Here is a 20,918-nt window from a genome sequence, read left to right as displayed (position 1 = left end):
TACGACAGTATGTTATAAAAACCAGCTGAATGTAAAATGTTAGCGAATATTCTGGTAATAAGCGTTCTATCCATCGTTTAGATGTTTGTCTTACGTGACTTTACAACAACTTCTTCCTAAATGTGGGTTGCCAGAGCAGGTTAATTATGTCATCACTTCACCAATTGACAAAATAAAAGTCCCCTGCAAGACTCTTCATTGTGCCTGCTTGTGCACACTTGCAGGACTTTTATTTTGTCCTGCAATTAAAGGGATAGGTCACTGAAATTATTAAATTACATATTTGTTTCCTTACTCTGTAAGCAGTCTATGGACAAGATATGACCACAATCCATGCTTTGGTTTTGTTTATCTGGCCACTTTCAAATGCTAACTTTTATGCATTTGTGCCACAAATACGGTCCAAGTTAATAGTACCTATATTAGCATTTTCGCACTTCATGTCCAAATCATCCTAATGTTTTTAAAATGTTGTACCTCAATTAAGTTACTTAGATGATTTAAGAAACAACCTGGAGACCTATATTTGAGAAAAGTCTGTGTAATAATACTTTGCTGTAAAGTGGCACATTGTGTCAAATGTCTAGTTGAACAGGGACCAACCCACTGACAAACCTGAGGTGTGTTCATTAAGTCTTGCAAAGGAACCATTTGCCGTTTAAAGAACCAAACACAAGCAAACGTAACGGGGAGGGACCTACCTGAATTTTTCCAATAGAAACGTGTTTTTGTTTGGGGTAAAGTATACACCCCAGGTGTGCATTTTAGTTTGTGTCAATGTTAGCTATGTTGTGTGATGGTTTGTACTGAACGACACGTTTCCCCAAAACGGTGTGCACTGTTCTTCAACAGCCTTTGAGGTACATTTGCTCCTGTTTGGTGGGTGTGGCCTGATCAATATGGCTGTGATCATTTTGGAAATTCAAAACTCGTGCAGCACACCATACAGTAATTGTCCTCAGGGCCACCATAATCCATTTTTTTTAACTGGTCGTACAGTACCGTTTCTGTTGAATTCAACATTGCAAACTGTTTTGTCATACACCGTTCTGTGAACACACCCCAGGAGAGTAACATGTCTGGTCCACTGGGAGCGTAGTGTTTTAGTAACCAAAGCAGAAGCAATTGCACTAATTCATTTTGCATCGCCTGGGTGGGTGGAGATTGTACATCTTATAAACAACTGTCAAACTCATTCCACAGAGGGCAAAGTGTCTGTGGGTTTTCGCTCCACCCTTGTATTAATTCATCAATCAAGGTCACTAATTAGTAAGGAACTCCCCTCGTTGTCTAGGTTTTAAACCCGCAGACACTCAGCCCTCCGTGGAATGAGTTTGACACTTCTGTGGTAAACCCCTTCATTGGGCATAAAATTAAATCTTCACCCACCAGGGGGCAAAACAAGCACCCACTATTGCATCACACTCTGCCAATGTAGCAGACATTTCCAATGCAACTTTAGACAGTTATCTTATCTGTAAGGAGGATGCATACATCTGTGGTGCACTTGGTTCTAGCAGCGTATTGCTGTACATCCTTCCACAGTCCATTGTGTGTATTGGTACATCAGATGTATGAATAGCCTAGCCCTAGTATAACTCTTGTTTGTCTCATGACAAATTATACAAAATCATTTAGGTAAAGGTTGTTCTCGTGGTGTGCCATTCATTGAGCACTACAGATATTATAGAAATAATTCAAATCAAATTGTATTGGTCACATACACATGGTTAGCAGATGTTATTGCGAGTGTAGCGAGTACAATTTTGATACAGTGTCAGGGGAGGCTTTTTACCCTTTTGTTCAGGTTTTTGTTTGTGGGACACTTTTTACATGCACATACAGAGAAATGCTTTAAGAAGCCCCCTCTTATGGCACGTTTGGGCATTTCATGTAGTCTCTTGTCTGCCCTTCAGTCTAGCGGCGAGAATGAGAAATGTCTCCCGCCTACCAGAATTCACACACCACCACCACTTCTGTTTGTCAGACTCAAATCAGAGGGAGAGGAGCAAGCCGCCATTTTCTGAGCGTCTCTCCCTAAAACGAGAAAATAGGCTCTTCTCAAACACCAGAAAAACTGGCCTTCTCAAACACCTTAGGGTGTGGGGAACGGAGTTTGCGACAAAGGATTGTTGTAAAATAATTAACAGAAGTATTTTTGACCAGAAAGGACCATTTTTACACTTACTTGCTATTACTAGTAGCGAGGCGCGCTAGCTAGCTAACTTTAGCGCGTTAACGTTAGTTAGCAAGCAAGGTGTAGCTTGCTACGTTAGTTGATTCGCCCATTGCTTGGTTCCGGAACGAATCTGGAGCGCTTGAAACGGGGTCTTAAATAAAAAAGGATTGCATTTTTAGAAAGGGGAATGGCTGATTAATCGATTCAAATCGTGTTTTGTTGTGGTATCCGTTTACATTTCCTTCAAAAACTGCGGGGGATTGTTGCCGAAATTCACTCGGATAGTGCGCCTCGTCACGTGGTAGGTTCCTCCTTTTTCTTTGTTAGCTAGCTAACAAGACTGATTAGTCTTTACTCCGACTAACTTGTCCGGTTTAGCATTCGACAAAAATGTACCTAATTCAAGTAGACTATTAAAAACGATTAAACTGATTTAGCAATCACACATTGTCAAGCAAAGCGTGGTTTGCATGTGGCTTATTTTAGAGAACAAATTGCATTGCCAGAATCATGTGCATGTCTAGAATAGCCATTGTATTTAAAATAAATAAAATTTAAAAAAAACTATAACCTTATGAACTAAGATACACTGTGAAATGTTTTTGCTATTGCTTTTCAAACGTTTTGTTTACGTTACAATATAACGTAAGCTAGCTAGGCCGCTACAGTTGTGTGCTTATTGATTTAACGTTAGCCAACATTTGGCTGCACGGTTAGCAAACGTTAACGCTGCCATTTAGAATAAGATACATAATAATTTAATACACACGATTTGGAGCGAGCTAGCTAAATAATTAGTTGAGATGCATTACGTTCGAATCAGTAACTGGACACGTGAATTTGAAGACAAAAACAATAAACGTAAACATTTGTAGGGGGCATTGTGCGAACAAATCCTTTACCAAGGCGTCATGGAAAATAAAGGGAAATTTGATATATCGAAAACAGTAGCCAATGCATGAATAACGTCAACGTAATAATTAGATTGACATTTTCAACGTCAAGCCTTTTGATAGGGACAAGTTTATTGGATTTATCAGCGCTGAATAGGCGGTTTAATGTGGATGAATTGCATTGAATCTCCCTCGGAAATACAACATGGCGTTTGTGCGCGCTGACAAGAAACTGCGGTGGAATACTGAACCCCCCCCCTCCATTCATATCGCCTGACAGATGATACAGGGAAGAAGCAGAACGCCTTTTATCATTGTGGATTCTGTCTAGCAAGATTCCATAGATCGAATTTGGACCAGATTCGCATGTTTACCGGAAATTAAATACCAATCCAATAATAAACGTCCCCCTTAAAATCGGTATTAACCATACACACTGATTGCACCACGAGCAAGGCTGTACCTTGTGAACATTATCTAGTAGCCTACATATGATTTAGGAAATGTGGAATTCAGAATGTCATCATGTGCTTTGGGCTATTGGGCTAAATCCACCTGCTCACACCTCCAAACCCTGCTGCATCTGACTTAGTAGGGTTTGAATAATTTGCATTGGCTGCTTTGCTTTCCCTCCTTATCATCCGACTATCCTTGAATTCAATGGTCACAGGGCACAGATAATTATTTGAGGAGGAGCCTGGGGAGTAGTCCTAAATGACGAAGGCCAACTTGTTCACACAAGCACAGGTGCAGTTAGCTGTAGGATTTATTAGCCTGAGGTTCCGCTAGGCTAGTTTCTTGCTGTTGACCACATTGTTTTCATTATTTCCTACATGTTAACCATGTAGGCTAGTCAAGCAAGTTCAATCACAAAGAAATGGGCTCATAAATCTACTTGCCTGACTGTTTTTTATTAGATCACAAAGTAGTCTAGCCTGCTGGATATTCTTAATGTTGACTCTGCCCTAACTAAAGGCCTAATTTTAAATAAAAAAACAGATGCATGTTAATATTATTTGTTTAATCCTGTTTTCAGGCAACACCATACTTACCACCCTGACTATGGTCTGTTAGGTCTTAGGCAGTATGCTATGCTTATCAACATGAAGGTTGCTATTTAATATGCAATTAGAGGTTCCAATTGCATGCTTTTTGTAAATTAATAGGCCAATTTAAAGCAGACTACATACTCCTTGTTTTCTCAACTTCTCTAAGTAAATGCTTTTATCTTATTTAATTTGTTAGATTTATCAAGTGAAGCACAACATCTCTAATTTGCCTTAGTCAGAGTAAATTATGTTAATCATTGTAGTATTTTAAGGAGGTGTTAGTCAACCTGTGGTTACTTGAGGCAGGTTTGTTGGTCACCGACCAGGATTGGGTGTGTCTGCTGTCTATCACACCTTTACTGTGTGGTACTAGTGTCTGACTTTGTCTCTTCTTGACCACCCAGGCTGTCCTCTGGCAGGGCAGTAAGCGGGTGGTGTGGAGCAGGCCGCGGAGTCCATCTCTCTGCACTGCATGGCTGCGATGGCGCCCGCTCTCACCGACGCCCCAGCCGAAGCTCACCACATCCGCTTCAAACTGGCTGCCCAGTCCTCCAGTCTCTCCCCGGGCAGCACAGAGAACGGCAACACAAGCAACATCCTCATCCACAACAGCAGCGGCACCGGCAAATGCAAGGTCTCCGCCGCCGACGAACACTCCCACAACTTTTGCAGCGGGAACCAGGAGCAGCCGACCCAGCAGCATCAGCAGTCCCCGGCCTCAACCCTGGGCAAGCTCCAGCCGCTGGTAGCCTCCTACCTGTGCTCCGATGTGACCCCCGTCCCCTCCACCAAGGAGTCTATTAAACTGCAAGGAGTCCTCATCAAGCAGTCTGTGCTGAAGAGTCACGGCATCCTGCCCAGCTCGCTGTTCAACGGCGGGGGAGACTTCCTGCTGAGTAAGCGGCAGACTCTGGAGCTGTCCGGAGGACAACTGAAGAGCCTTATGAGCAGCAACGGCGGTGGCCAAGCCGTGGCGGCCATCAATGGCCTAGCCAAGAAGCTGGCCATGTCCGGCGCAGCGGGCTCCGTGGTGGCGGTGAACAGGAGCAAACCCTCCGCCAGTGCTGAATCTCAGCCCCTAATACCTCCACTGGACTCCAAGGCCTTCACGGGCGCCATCTTAAAGGGACCCGTCAAGCAAAAGCATTCCCTGGGGGTTTCTCACAGCGCAGGAGGAAATGGCCTCCATCAGCAACCAGCTCACTTTGTGGCGCCTGATACATCCTCAAATCAGCTGAACACACCCTCAAATCAGCTGATGCTGCCTGTGACTGACTGGGAGAGGGTAGGCAGAAGCCAGCAGGGGTCCCCAGTCTGCTCTCCGGCACCCCAGTCCCCCTCCTCCACCCTCTGCAGCCTGGACGCCCAGGTGAAGGAGCGCGCTCTGCTCAACCGCAGCCGCCAGGGTGAGATCGAGGGCCGGATGCGGAGGCTACGCAAGCGGCTGCAGGTGGTGCAGGCCAAGCAGGTGGAGCGCCACGTTAAGCAGCAGCTGGGGGGATTTCTGGACTCATCCCTCAGCATGCTGCCTCCCGCCACCACAACGCGCAAGGGGGACACCACCGCCACATGGCGCCCGGGCCGGCACTCCTTGGGAGCCAGGGACAGCCTGGGCAGGTTCTTGAAGAGCGGCTCCATCCCCACGGAGTTGGAGCGCCTCTACCTCAGCGGCACGGCCAACTTGCACGTAGCTGAGAGCAACTTCGACTCGGATGTGACGGAGAGCAGCTCGGGAGGGGACACCGACCTGGAGGAGGAGGTGCTGACCAGAGTGGACATTGAGCAGCGGCACATCAAAATGTAAGTACCACAGGACGCAACGTTGTGACATGAGGACCCCAAGTGACGTTCCATCATATAAAGGTTTAGAAAATGGTGAGACTGAAGTGATGAGTGTTCATATGCCAAGCTAAAGCCATATGGGTCTTTTGAAAAACAAACTCTTTTTGCACCTTGTGACCATCAGTGTATTGAGCAGAAGGGGCTTACCATGCCCCTTTTCTTTGGCTCAAGCAGCATCACAGGCTGAAAGAGCTTTTCGTCAACCAAATCATGTAATCTTCTTGATGTTTGTTGCCTGCCAGAAGGGGACAAAGTGGGACTAACATAGATGGAAGGTGAGATGGTGTTCCCCTAACTATTCTACTCAAGATAATGGGATCTTAATCTACACGGTACAAAGGGTCCCCAGCTTTCACCTAGAAGGCTGCTCTGTGCAGATGAACTAAAAATCTTCTATTTGGGCTAACAGGTGCTAATGGCAATTAGAGATGCCCCATCTCCCTGAATGGAAGGATCAAACTCCAGGAAGGGGGCGATATTGCCAGTTGCTTGGAAGAGCTGGTGTTGTAGTGTGGGTGTGATGCTGTAGTTACTGGAGAGACTGAGTACACTGTGTGAATCTATTAAGTCCCCGTCCACAGTGCTGTACTGCCACAAGGCTAGAGCTGAATGTACTGTTTATATGCAGAGAGAGAACAGAGAACAGAGAGCACATACAGAATACATGTTTTGATTTAGATAAAACCAAGGCGGAAATGTGACTTCATGCAAAGGGTATAATTTTCACATTTCCACTTTCTCTTGTGTTTTTCTCAGCGGGGGCTTTCAAATGTATTCCACGCAAGGCGCAAGCCAGAGTGCCTCATTTCTGCTTAATGTTTTTGAGTGAAAATAGACTGCCAGTTGGGTCAGCGGCATTAATGGACTTGGTGACTTGTTTGGCGTTTGGTAGATGATTAACAAAGCAGAGAACTTATTTTACAGCCCCTTCCTGTTCCTTTTGGACTTTTGGCCTAAATATTTTCGTATCCATACAGAGAGAAGCCTGAGTTATTGGCACAAGCATAGAGATTGACATGGCTGATTCTTTGTCTGGATGGGGAAAGAGTGATGTACAGACTTCACTACATGATAAATTGTTCTACTTGAACTGTTTGGTAACCCCATTTATAACAAATGAATTGGATTTTTATCCTAAAGGGTTTGCAGTTGGGTAGAGCTTTGTTGTACCTGGGATGGGAAGTAGATTAGCTTAGTGCGATAGCATGTTGACGTCATCAATATGTGACCAGACAGTGCTTTAGCCCCTTCAAACTCAATTCTGAACATCGAAGCCAGTTCCGCTGCATTTGTTGATTGTTCTCCTCTAATCAGGGACTAATTTAGACCAGATCGGTGCAATTATTGGGTAGGGCAGAAAACCAGCAGGCTCCGGACCTCGTAAGGGAAGAGTTGAATACCCCTGGTTTAGCCTATTTGAACTATACTGGCTCCGCACAGTGAAGAGCAGTCTCGCAGCGCACAGAAGGGCAGCACGTTAAAATCAGAGTAATTTGTCTATTCCTATTTGCTATAGCGTATTTCAATACATGTTATATACAGAATGCAAGAGTGGAATGTAAGCCAGGCGGAGTGGAGGATTCCACCAAAAAAGTAGCACAAAATGTCTAGTCGGAATCTTTCTCGCTGCCTGTGTCTCTGTTTGCGACTTTCTCTGTCGGATACATGGGCCTTAGGCTATATCCTGTACCTGTTCATTAAAAAAAAAATGTATAACCGACACTCCTTAACTGTCTTGCTGTACATTTAAAAAAAAATGTTTAGCCTATATTCCCTATTTCTCTCTCTGATAGGCTATGAATATGACTTTGGGCTCTACTATAGGCTAAGCTTTCATCGTTTTAAGCATTGCTTTCAATCAAATAATTAATGTAACAGGGTTCCTTCTCATTTGTTTGAATATCCTAAAAATGTAAAGTAGCCAGGGGAATGAGAGCGAACAAACAATAGCCTATAGAAACATCTAATGACAAGTTTAATCAAGTTTGCTTATTAAGAAATTAACTATTTATGCGGGCCGGGGAAACCCTCCATGCGAGGTTGAAAACCTAATAGCCAATTACCCATCCTCCTACTAGGCCTAGCCTAGGGAAGCCTAGGAATAGGCAATCACAGCTTTGAGAGAGAAAACATTTATTTACTGTTTTATAAAGCAATTATTATTCAGTTCTGAAGACTAGACTGCTTCTGTCTAGCCGATAACGTATAACCTAACTCACTATGTTAAGACATCCCGTTCCTCATCAGACAATCACTGCTCAATCATGTGCGCGCCACACGCACACAAACCTGTTCCATCCTGAAGCTCCTTCGCCAGAAATTAATATTAGAAAATATTTGCTTGCATTTAACCTCTGCCCAGGCTTTCAACATGATTTTTCGTCATGATTCGATTTCGCATTATAGTAGTTTTGGATAAAAATAAAAAAATTAAATACATTTTGTGGGTTGACCAATAGGAGGCAATACGATCAATAATCACAATGCTTTATGGATACATCATCGCGATAGGATAGGTTGACATCGCCCAAACCTATAGCCTAAGCCTTTTCTACATGGTGAGGGTTCAGTGGTGGTTTTGTTTCAGCGTAACAGACCTATAGCCTAAACCCCACCCAAATGAATTTGGTTCACTGCTTGACGGTTGCTCTTTCTGCATATTTTTGTGTGCTCCTAGGGCTGAGTGATATGGCCAAAACATATCATAATATATAACAAATGTTAGTTTTTTTTATACTATATTTTATGTTTCTTGAATAAAAGTTATACATTTGCTTTGAGTAGTGCATGTGACTAGGGTGGCAACACATACATTCTTAGTGATTTCAATGGGTCTTTCTCCATTCTGATTTTTCATACTGTTCAGTTCAATGAAAAATAATTTTCAGCTTTTTCATACATTTGTGTTTCCTACACTCACTTGAGAGAATTTCCACACTGCCATCCATGTAGGGCTGCACTATATGGGCAAACAATCTAGGCCTTATCTTTTTGCAATCGCAATTTGACTTGCGATTTAGAGCAAACCACTTGTGTGAACTGTCGGAATCATGGAAATAGAATGATTATTCTAATTCTGTAGTTAGAATATAATAGTTGGCACTTTGAATACAGTGTTTGACATGACAGCGAATGAAAATGCCAGGGAGGAGTTATTGTGACAGGGTAGGAACCAAAGTGTTGATGCGTTTCCTAGGGAACTCTATAGTCTTTTGGCGACATTGAATGTTCTTTTTGCTACTTCGTGTGGCTTTCATGCTTCACGTATTCCTCTTTGATTTAGAAGATAATGTTGCACAAATAACATGCTGATTTTGGTCTATATCATTACTGTTATTATCAGGCTGTATATAGCTCGCTACGTTTGCTCTGACTCGGTACATTTAGGCCCAACTTCCTAAGAAAATAAACTATCCATTTGCAGATCTAAGAAACACACTAATTGTGTAATTATAGAATGCTAGTGGATTTATATTAAGAAGCAAAGTGAAAACCACGTCATTGTCATAAACATTGTTGCATTGGCCATGCTGACTGAACGCAAGTGTCTCGAGGTCGAGGAATAACAAATGCGCTCCTTGAGGGATGAGGTGGGGCTAGGCCTTCTTCCACATGTTTGGTGTGTCTCCCAGGTGGCTTGTGGCAAACTTTAAACAACACTTTTTATGGATATCTTTAAGAAATGGCTTTCTTCTTGCCACTCTTCCATAAAGGCCAGATTTGTGCAATATACGACTGATTGTTGTCGTATGGACAGAGTCTCCCACCTCAGCTGTAGATCTCTGCAGTTCATCCAGAGTGATCATGGGCCTCTTGGCTGCATCTCTGATCAGTCTTCTCCTTGTATGAGCTGAAAGTTTAGAGGTACGGCCAGGTCTTGGTAGATTTGCAGTGGTCTGATACTCCTTCCATTTCAATATTATCGCTTGCACAGTGCTCCTTGGGATGTTTAAAGCTTGGGAAATCTTTTTGTATCCAAATCCGGCTTTAAACTTCTTCACAACAGTATCTCGGACCTGCCTGGTGTGTTCCTTGTTCTTCATGATGCTCTCTGCGCTTTTAACGGACCTCTGAGACTATCACAGTGCAGGTGCATTCATACGGAGACTTGATTACACACAGGTGGATTGTATTTATCATCATTAGTCATTTAGGTCAACATTGGATCATTCAGAGATCCTCACTGAACTTCTGGAGAGAGTTTGCTGCACTGAAAGTAAAGGGGCCAAATAATTTTGCACGCCCAATTTTTCAGTTTTTGATTTGTTAAAAAAGTTTGAAATATCCAATAAATGTCGTTCCACTTCATGATTGTGTCCCACTTGTTGTTGATTTTTCACAAAAAAATACAGTTTTATATCTTTATGTCTGAAGCCTGAAATGTGGCAAAAGGTCGCAAAGTTCAAGGGGGCCGAATACTTTCGCAAGGCACTGTATTCTTGGCATGAGTAGCAGGAAGTTGAAATTGGGCACGCAATTTATCCAAAAGTGAAAATGCTGCCCCCTATACCTTAAGAAGTTAACTCCTACCTTCAGAGGAAGCGTGAATAAGAGCCTGTGCATGGATCACAGCAGCACTAGGCAGAGGGTGTGGGGTGCGAAGAGGATCAAATTCAGCTGGAGAGCTGCAATCATAAAGAGAAGGGGTTATGTAACTCCGGCTGTGGGTTCATGTTGGGGAGGAACTCACTGGAGCTAAACAAATCCAGATGTGTCGAACAGGATGGGAAACGGTACACAAGGGGGGAGATACTAGAAAACTGCACAGTAATGCTGAGCAACAGCATGCGCTGCAAGCCATGGCCTCAGCCAACTTAGTTGGCTTGATTATTAGAAAACTTTGTACACATTTTATGCACTAGGCCCGTGTATAAAGCTAAAACATGAACTGGATTAGGGCTAACTGACTTAAAGTCTTCTAGTTCCCTAGAATGGATATAATTTAATCTTCAAGAGCAGAACTGCAACCTCAGACTGATTTTTATACACTTTCTATTAGTGATGGGGGGATATCGTATAGTTTTGATCAATATCAATATTTCTGTGCTAGTTGGCTGTACCTGCACCAAAACAGCAGTATTTTCCTTCGAAACATGCTCGCCCTCTTTTTTTTTAAATAGGGAGACGATTTGTTTAACACTTATTTTCTCAAGGCTCTCTTGTTCCTCTACAGCAGACATATATATATATATATATATATATATATATATATATATATATATATATATATATATATATATGTCTGCTGTAGAGGAACAAGAGAGCCTTGAGAAAATAAGTGTTAAACAAATCGTATATATATATATATATATATATATATATATATATATATATATATATATATATATATATATATATATATATATATATATATAAATAATATGGTGACCAATGTACTTGGAACACCAAATTGCAATTAAATCACAGTACCAAATCGTAATACATTTAGAATCACAATACATAGTATCGGCACCTAAGTATCGTGATATCGTATCGAGGGGTCCCGGGCAATTCCCAGTCCTACTTTATATTCAGTATTAGGCCAATGTAATGCATGTGATGTAATGAGATTCTTGCCTCAGAAACCCTGATCTCTCAATATGGGCAGCCCTCAGCCATGTAGGCCATTACGCTAAAATATACAGAAAATACAAATACACAACCAGGAGACAGGCCTGCTAGTATTCAAAGAAAACCACTAAAACTGAACCTCTTTTGAATTAATACTGGGGCGCATCATAAGCATGGTAAACAGACATTGGCTTGAACTAAGAGGTATGGGAACTTGTCTCTACAATATAGCTCAATGTGACAAGATCCACTGTCAACAAAATCAGCAGTCCTGGACTGGTTAGCGCTCTTTACCATTTCAAGTAGAGGTCGACCGATTAAGATTTTTCAACGCCGATACCGATTATTGGAGGACCAAAAAAAGCCGATACCGGTTAATCGGCCGATTTTTAAAATGTATTTGTAATAATGACAATTACAACAATACTGAATGAACACTTATTTTAACAATATAATACATCAATTAAATCAATTTAGCCTCAAGTAAATAATGAAACATGTTCAATTTGGTTTAAATGATGCAAAAACAAAGTGTTGGAGAAGAAAGTAAAAGTGCAATATGTGCCATGTAAGAAAGCTAACGTTTAAGTTCCTTGCTCAGAACATGAGAACATATGAAAGCTGGTGGTTCCTTTTAACATGAGTCTTCAATATCCCCAGGCAAGAGGTTTTAGATGTAGTTATTATAGGACTATTTCTGTCTATACGATTTGTATTTCATATACCTTTGACTATTGGATGTTCTTATAGGCACTTTAGTATTGCCAGTGTAACAGTATAGCTTCTGTCCCTCTCCTCGTTCCTACCTGGGCTCGAACCAGGAACACATCAACAACAGCCACCCTCGAAGCAGCGTTACCCATGCAGAGCAAGGGGAACAACCACTCCAAGTCTCAGAGCGAGTGACGTTTAAAATGCTATTAGCGCGCACCCCGCTAACTAGCTAGCCATTTCACATCGTTACACCAGCCTAATCTAGGGAGTTGATAGGCTTGAATTCATAAACATCAGAGCTGCTGGCAAAACACACAAAAGTGCTGTTTGAATGAATGCTTACGAGCCTGCTGGTGCCCACCATCGCTCGGACTGCTCTGTCAAATTATAGACTTAATTAGAACATAATAACACACAGAAATACAAGCCGTAGGTCATGTGTTCCAAGATGGCGTAGCAGTAAGTCGTCCTGTCGTGTCGTGTCCCTTGTATATATCGTTTCTTTTTCGTTTTTTTACATATTTTTCTTCGCATATCTCTTTAAAAACATTTTGCTAAACCTAAGCTTCCAATACTCTCCTGCAACCCGCCTCACCCAATGTAGCTATTTTTCCTAAAGTATTTATATTTACTTCGGAACCGGAACCCCTCAACTGAAGCTAGCCAGCTAACCACCAGCTGTGCTAGCGGTCTTCAGCTAACCGGTCATCAGCTAACCTTTAGCTCGGAAAGCTCTCGCCAGTTCGAACAATGCGACTCTAACCAGAGCATAACGGACCTATTTATTTTTCATCCCCGGATCCCCACCGCAAACGGAACATTTCTCAGCTGGATCTTCACAACTAGCTATCTAGCTAAACCGCAACCCCGGATGATTACTCCTTGGCTAGCGTTTCCACCCACTTAGCTTGAAGCTAGCCCGGCCAGCGCACCTGTGCTACCACCGTAGCATACTCCTGGGCTACAATACCCGGGCCCACGACCGGTCTATCGATGTCACCGCATGAAGAGGAATAAACAGACTCACCCCATCGCGACGTCCCCCAAAGGCTAACTCTCTAGCCCTCGTTATCTCCCTGCTTGCTAATTCGGCCTGCTAACTGCTAGCTTGCCCAGCTCCGGTCCGCTAACTGCTACCTTGTTTAGCCCGGGCCTACAAACTGTTAGCTTGTTAGCACAGGCCTGCTAACCGTCTGAATCGCCGCGTCCCAAACACTCACTGGATCCATATTTACTTTCTTTCTATCTCTTTTTGATTTTTAACTTGTTTTTAACTTGTTTTTAACTTGTTTATACCTTCCGGAAACCTGCCTCACCCAATGTGATACGGAATCGCTATTATTTTTAATTTTTAGTACACACTCAAGAACCCCCAGAAGCTAACCAGCTAACTAGCTACAAGCTATTTAGTCATTGTTAGTTTTTTTAACCTGGATAACACTCGCCAGTCCAGCTTCCCTGCCCCATCCACCGCTGCCCCCTGGACACTGATCTCTTGGCTACATAGCTGATGCACGCTGGACTGTCCATTAACCTTTCTGATCTCCCCATCCCGGATCCGGGATCGTGAATACAGACTCAAGCTCATTACCATAACGCAACGTTAACTATTCATGAAAATCGCAAATGAAATGAAATAAATATGCTAGCTCTCAAGCTTAGCCTTTTGTTAACAACACTGTCATCTCAGATTTTCAAAATATGCTTCTCAACCATTGCAAAACAAGCATTTGTGTAACAGTATTGATGGCTAACGTAGCATTTAGCATTAGCATTCAGCTGGCAACATTTACACAAAAAAACAGAAAAGCATTCAAATAAAATCATTTACCTTTGAAGAACTTCAGATGTTTTCAATGAGGAGACTCTCAGATAGCAAATGTTCAGTTATTCCTGAAAGATTATTTGTTTAGGACAAATCGCTCCGTTTTCTGCGTCACGTTTAGCTATGAAAAAACCCCTGTATCCAGGATTGTGTAAATCTATTTGCAAGCTCATTAGCATAACACAACGTTAACTATTTATGAAAATCGCAAATGAAATGAAATAAATATGCCATCTCTCAAGCTTAGCCTTTTGTAAACAACACTGTCATCTCAGATTTTCAAAATATGCTTCTCAACCATAGGAAAACAATCATTTGTGTAAAAGTAGCTAGCTAGCGTTAGCATTTCGCGTTAGCATTTAGCGTTAGCATTAGCGTTAGCATCCAGCAAGCAACATTAACAAAAACATAAAAGCCTTCAAATAAAATCATTTACCTTTGAAGAACTTCTGATGTTTTCAATGAGGATACTCTCAGTTAGATAGCAGATGCTCAGTTTTTCCAAAAAGATTCCTTGTGTATTAGAAATAGCTCCGTTTTATACATCACATTTGGCTACCAAAAAAAATCTGAAGATTCAGTCCTCAAAACGCGAACTTTTTTCCAAATTAACTCCATAATATCGACTGAAAACATGGCAAACGTTGTTTAGAATCAATCATCAAGGTGTTTTTCACATATCTCTTCATTGATACATCGTTCTTGGACACATGCTTTCTCCCCTGAATCAAATGGTAAAGTAGAAGCAGCTGGCAATTGCGCACCGAATTCGACGCAGGACACCAGGCGGACACTTGGAAAATGCAGTCTCTTATGGTCAATCTTCCAATGAAATGCCTACAAATACGTCACAATGCTGCTAAGACCTTGGGCGAACGACAGAAAGTGTAGGCTCATTCGTTGCGCAATCACAGCCATATAAGGAGAGAATGGAAAACAGAGCTTCAGAAATTCTGCTAATTCCTGGGTGATGCATCATCTTGGTTTCGCCTGTAGAATGAGTTCTGGGGCACTTACAGACAAAATCTTTGCAGATTCTGAAACTTCAGAGTGTTTTCTTTCCAAAACTGTCAAGAATATGCATTTTTATCCAAAAATGAAATAGCGCCCCTAGAGCTCTAACAGGTTAATCACGGTACTCCATTCTGCTTGTTTGTTTTATCTGTTGGCCCCGTTGCCTAGTCAACGCCATTTTACCTGCTGTTGTTGTGCTAGCTGATTAGCTGTTGTCTCACCTACTGTTTTAGCTAGCTTTCCCAACTCAACACCTGTGATTACTGTATGCCTCGCTGTATGTCTCTCTCAAGTGTCAATATGCCTTGTATACTGTTGTTCAGGTTAGTTATCATTGTTTTAGTTCACAATGGAGCCCCTAGTTCCACTCTTCATACCCCTGATAACTCCTTTGTCCCACCTCCCACACATGCGGTGACCTCACCCATTACAACCAGCATGTCCAGAGATACAACCTCTCTCATCATCACCCAGTGCCTGGGCTTACCTCCGCTGTACCCGCACCCCACCATACCCCTGTCTGCGCATTATGCCCTGAATATATTCTACCATGCCCAGAAACCTGCTCCTCTTATTCTCTGTCCCCAACGCTCTAGGCGACCAGTTTTGATAGCCTTTAGCCGCACTCTCATACTACTCCTTCTCTGTTCCGCGGGTGATGTGGAGGTAAACCCAGGCCCTGCATGTCCCCAGGCACCCTCATTTGTTGACTTCTGTGATCGAAAAAGCCTTGGTTTCATGCATGTCAACATCAGAAGCCTCCTCCCTAAGTTTGTTTTACTCACTGCTTTAGCACACTCTGCTAACCCTGATGTCCTTGCTGTGTCTGAATCCTGGCTCAGGAAGGCCACCAAAAATTCAGAGATTTCCATACCCAACTATAACATATTCCGTCAAGATAGAACTGCCAAAGGGGGAGGAGTTAGCCTGCAAAGTAATGTCATACTTTCCAGGTCCATACCCAAACAGTTCGAACTACTAATTTTGAAAATTACTCTCTCCAGAAATAAGTCTCTCACTGTTGCCGCCTGCTACCGACCTCCCTCAGCTCCCAGCTGTGCCCTGGACACCATTTGTGAATTGATCGCCCCCCATCTAGCTTCAGAGTTTGTTCTGTTAGGTGACCTAAACTGGGATATGCTTAACACCCCGGCAGTCCTACAATCTAAGCTAGATGCCCTCAATCTCACACAAATCATCAAGGAACCCACCAGGTACAACCCTAACTCTGTAAACAAGGGCACCATCATAGACGTCATCCTGACCAACTGGCCCTCCAAATACACCTCCGCTGTCTTCAACCAGGATCTCAGCGATCACTGCCTCATTGCCTGTATCCGCTACGGAGCTGCAGTCAAACGACCACCCCTCATCACTGTCAAACGCTCCCTAAAACACTTCTGTGAGCAGGCCTTTCTAATCGACCTGGCCCGGGTATCCTGGAAGGACATTGACCTCATCCCGTCAGTTGAGGATGCCTGGTCATTCTTTAAAAGTAACTTCCTCACCATTTTAGATAAGCATGCTCCGTTCAAAAAATGCAGAACTAAGAACAGATACAGCCCTTGGTTCACCCCAGACCTGACTGCCCTCGACCAGCACAAAAACATCCTGTGGCGGACTGCAATAGCATCGAATAGTCCCCGTGATATGCAACTGTTCAGGGAAGTCCGGAACCAATACACGCAGTCAGTCAGGAAAGCTAAGGCCAGCTTCTTCAGGCAGAAGTTTGCATCCTGTAGCTCCAACTCCAAAAAGTTCTGGGACACTGAAGTCAATGGAGAACAAGAGCACCTCCTCCCAGCTGCCCACTGCACTGAGGCTAGGTAACACGGTCACCACCGATAAATCCATGATTATCGAAAACTTCAATAAGCATTTCTCAACGGCTGGCCATGCCTTCCGCCTGGCTACTTCAACCTCGGCCAACAGCCCCGCCCCCCCCGCTGCTCCTCGCCCAAGCCTCTCCAGGTTCTCCTTTACCCAAATCCAGATAGCAGATGTTCTGAAAGAGCTGCAAAACCTGGACCCGTACAAATCAGCTGGGCTTGACAATCTGGACCCTCTATTTCTGAAACTATCCGCCACCATTGTCGCAACCCCTATTACCAGCCTGTTCAACCTCTCTTTCATATCGTCTGAGATCCCCAAGGATTGGAAAGCTGCCACAGTCATCCCCCTCTTCAAAGGGGGAGACACCCTGGACCCAAACTGTTACAGACCTATATCCATCCTGCCCTGCCTATCTAAGGTCTTCGAAAGCCAAGTCAACAAACAGGTCACTGACCATCTCGAATCCCACTGTACCTTCTCCGCTGTGCAATCTGGTTTCCGAGCCGGTCACGGGTGCACCTCAGCCACACTCAAGGTACTAAACGATATCATAACCGCCATCGATAAAAGACAGTACTGTGCAGCCGTCTTCATCGACCTTGCCAAGGCTTTCGACTCTGTCAATCACCATATTCTTATCGGCAGACTCAGTAGCCTCGGTTTTTCGGATGACTGCCTTGCCTGGTTCACCAATTACTTTGCAGACAGAGTTCAGTGTGTCAAATCGGAGGGCATGCTGTCTGGTCCTCTGGCAGTCTCTATGGGGGTGCCACAGGGTTCAATTCTCGGGCCGACTCTTTTCTCTGTATACATCAATGATGTTGCTCTTGCTGCGGGCGATTCCCTGATCCACCTCTACGCAGACGACACCATTCTATATACTTTCGGCCCGTCATTGGACACTGTGCTATCTAACCTCCAAACAAGCTTCAATGCCATACAACACTCCTTCCGTGGCCTCCGACTGCTCTTAAACGCTAGTAAAACCAAATGCATGCTTTTCAACCGATCGCTGCCTGCACCCGCATGCCCGCCTAGCATCACCACCCTGGATGGTTCCGACCTAGAATATGTGGACATCTATAAGTACCTAGGTGTCTGGCTAGACTGCAAACTCTCCTTCCAGACTCATATCAAACATCTCCAATCGAAAATCAAATCAAGAGTCGGCTTTCTATTCCGCAACAAAGCCTCCTTCACTCACGCCGCCAAGCTTACCCTAGTAAAACTGACTGTCCTACCGATCCTCGGCTTCGGCGATGTCATCTACAAAATGGCTTCCAACACTCTACTCAGCAAACTGGATGCAGTCTATCACAGTGCCATCCGTTTTGTCACTAAAGCACCTTATACCACCCACCACTGCGACTTGTATGCTCTAGTCGGCTGGCCCTCGCTACATATTCGTCGCCAGACCCACTGGCTCCAGGTCATCTACAAGTCCATGCTAGGTAAAGCTCCGCCTTATCTCAGTTCACTGGTCACGATGGCAACACCCATCCGTAGCACGCGCTCCAGCAGGTGTATCTCACTGATCATCCCTAAAGCCAACACCTCATTTGGCCGCCTTTCGTTCCAGTACTCTGCTGCCTGTGACTGGAACGAATTGCAAAAATCGCTGAAGTTGGAGACTTTTATCTCCCTCACCAACTTCAAACATCAGCTATCTGAGCAGCTAACCGATCGCTAGCTAACCGATCGCTGCAGCTGTACATAGTCTATTGGTAAATAGCCCACCCATTTTCACCTACCTCATCCCCATACTGTTTTTATTTATTTACTTTTCTGCTCTTTTGCACACCAATATCTCCTGTACATGACCATCTGATCATTTATCACTCCAGTGTTAATCTGCAAAATTGTAATTATTCGCCTACCTCCTCATGCCTTTTGCACACATTGTATATAGACTCCCCCTTTGTTTTCTACTGTGTTATTGACTTGTTAATTGTTTACTCCATGTGTAACTCTGTGTTGTCTGCTCATACTGCTATGCTTTATCTTGGCCAGGTCGCAGTTGCAAATGAGAACTTGTTCTCAACTAGCCTACCTGGTTAAATAAAGGTGAAATAAAAATAAAAAAGTTTCCAGATTTGACCATATTAATTATCATCTCGAAAACAAAACATTTATTATTTCAGTGAAATACAGAACCGTTCCGTATTTTATCTAACGGGTGGCATCCATCAGTCTTTATATTCCTGTTACATTGCACAACCTTCAATGTTATGTCATAATTACGTAAAATTCTGGCAAATTAGTTCGGAATGAGCCAGGCGGCCCAAACTGTTGCCTATACCCTGACTCTGCGTGCAATGAACGCAAGAGAAGTGACACAATTTCACCTGGTTAATTGCCTGCTAAGCTAAAATAAATCCAGATAAATATGCAGGTTTAAAAAAGATATACTTCTGTGTATTGATTTTAAGAAAGGCATTGATGTTTATGGTTAGGTACACGTTGGAGCAACAACAGTCCTTTTTCGCGAATGCGCACTGCATCGATTACATGCAACGCAGGACAAGCTAGATAAACTAGTAATATCATCAACCATGTGTAGTTATAATTAGTGATTATGATTAAGTTTAATGCTAGCTAGCAACTTACCTTGGCTTCTTACTGCATTAGCGTAACAGGCAGGCTTCTCGTGCAGTGTAATGAGAGGCAAGTGGTTAGCGCGTTGGACTAGTTAACTCTAAGGTTGCAATATTGAATCCCCGAGCTGACAAGGTAAAATTCTGTCGTTCTGCCCCTGAACAAGGCAGTTAATTTGGGCACGCTTTTCATCCGGACATGTAAGTACTGCCCCCTACCCAAGAGGTTAAATGTGTATTTTTCCAAATACACACCCTATATGTCTTAAAATCAACTATATGCATTGAACTTGTTTGAAATAAGGCAAATGTCTCGAGGGAACCAAAGGTCTAGGTAAGTAGAAAACCGCAACCTGACCCAACTATTCTCCCGCTCCTGCTGGTTTTCGTTACTCTCCTGAAGTTGCCGGTAATAGGCTACATGAGGGGAGTCTGCAACCTTTCTCGTGTGAAATGCCAATTTAATCTTACCATTTCTATCTGCATGTCAGTAATGGTTTTCATTTAATTTGTCTTCACATCTCAAAATCATTGTCATGTTGTTAATCAAAATGTATATCTAAATGAAAATGATACATACATAAAAAACTTCCTTCTGTTGCCATTGCCAACTATTTTAAAAATAGCCTACATAAAGCCAACAAATAACATTGCAGCATGCAGGTAGAAAATATTTGGCTATTCATGGCCTGTGCAACGAGCTTGAAACGTAGGGTATCAACTATTAACTTGGGTCCGGCGAACTTGCAACATGTAAAATATTCTGGGCCCTCAGACTTTCCTGTGCCAGTGAGCTCAGGACAGAGACAGCTTTAGGCTATTTGCGCAGGGAATAAGAAGCCGTGCTTGACTTGGCCTGGAGCTGAGTACCGACACCTCAAATTTTCTTCTGCTTGAGCTCTTGTTCCTCTTATAGAATATTATCTAAAAATGTATTGTGGAACTCATGGACCTAAATATAAACAATACCAGCACCCAAACTGAGTACCGGAACCTATTTCTGTCAAGTTAAGTACTGATAAGAAGTAATTGGCTAGGCCAATTTTCAAATCAAATTTTATTGGTCACATACACGTTTGGCAGATGTTATTGCTGGTGTAGCAAAATGCTTGTGTTTCTAGCTCCAACAGTGCAGTAATATCTAACAATAAAATATGTAAGCAAGCAAAATATGTAAACATTAATAGTGATGCACCGATATGACATTTTTGGCTGATACGGTATCTGATATTTTCCTTGCCAAAAAAAACCAATGTTTAAAATATTAGCGGCCCACAATTGGCCCAGCGTTGTCTGAGCTCTCATTGTAAATAAGGATTTATTTTTAACTGACTTGCCTAGTTTAAATAAAGGTTACACACACCACACTGACCATTTATTTATGTCCCCATTACCAGCGAAAAA

The 20,918-nt window shown here is 43.0% G+C and overlaps 1 protein-coding gene across 9 annotated transcripts in view; it reads left to right on the top strand.

Moving 5' to 3' along the window:
* Positions 1 to 20,918, top strand: part of kansl1a (KAT8 regulatory NSL complex subunit 1a) — a 59,195-nt gene that overhangs the window by 6,480 nt on the left and 31,797 nt on the right. For 5 of the 9 annotated variants that reach the window (XR_016487192.1, XM_090202344.1, XM_021565382.3 and 2 more), the window contains exon 3: positions 4,526 to 5,921. Coding sequence is in view for 6 of the 9 variants with exons in the window: in XM_090202344.1 (XP_090058470.1) it covers positions 4,594 to 5,921 (1,328 nt within the window). In the remaining 3 variants the exon portion in view is untranslated. Of the gene's footprint in view, positions 1 to 1,914; positions 2,481 to 4,525; positions 5,922 to 20,918 lie in introns of those variants that run through there. The other 4 variants (XR_016487193.1, XR_016487191.1, XM_021565387.3 and 1 more) reach the window with 2 other exon arrangements.

Source organism: Oncorhynchus mykiss, chromosome 16 (genome assembly GCF_057628025.1).
Source record: "Oncorhynchus mykiss isolate SJ-2025 chromosome 16, ASM5762802v1, whole genome shotgun sequence".
Classification (NCBI taxonomy): Eukaryota; Metazoa; Chordata; class Actinopteri; order Salmoniformes; family Salmonidae; genus Oncorhynchus; species Oncorhynchus mykiss.
Note: the sequence above shows the minus strand (reverse complement) of the source record. Positions and strands in the feature narration are given on the sequence as shown.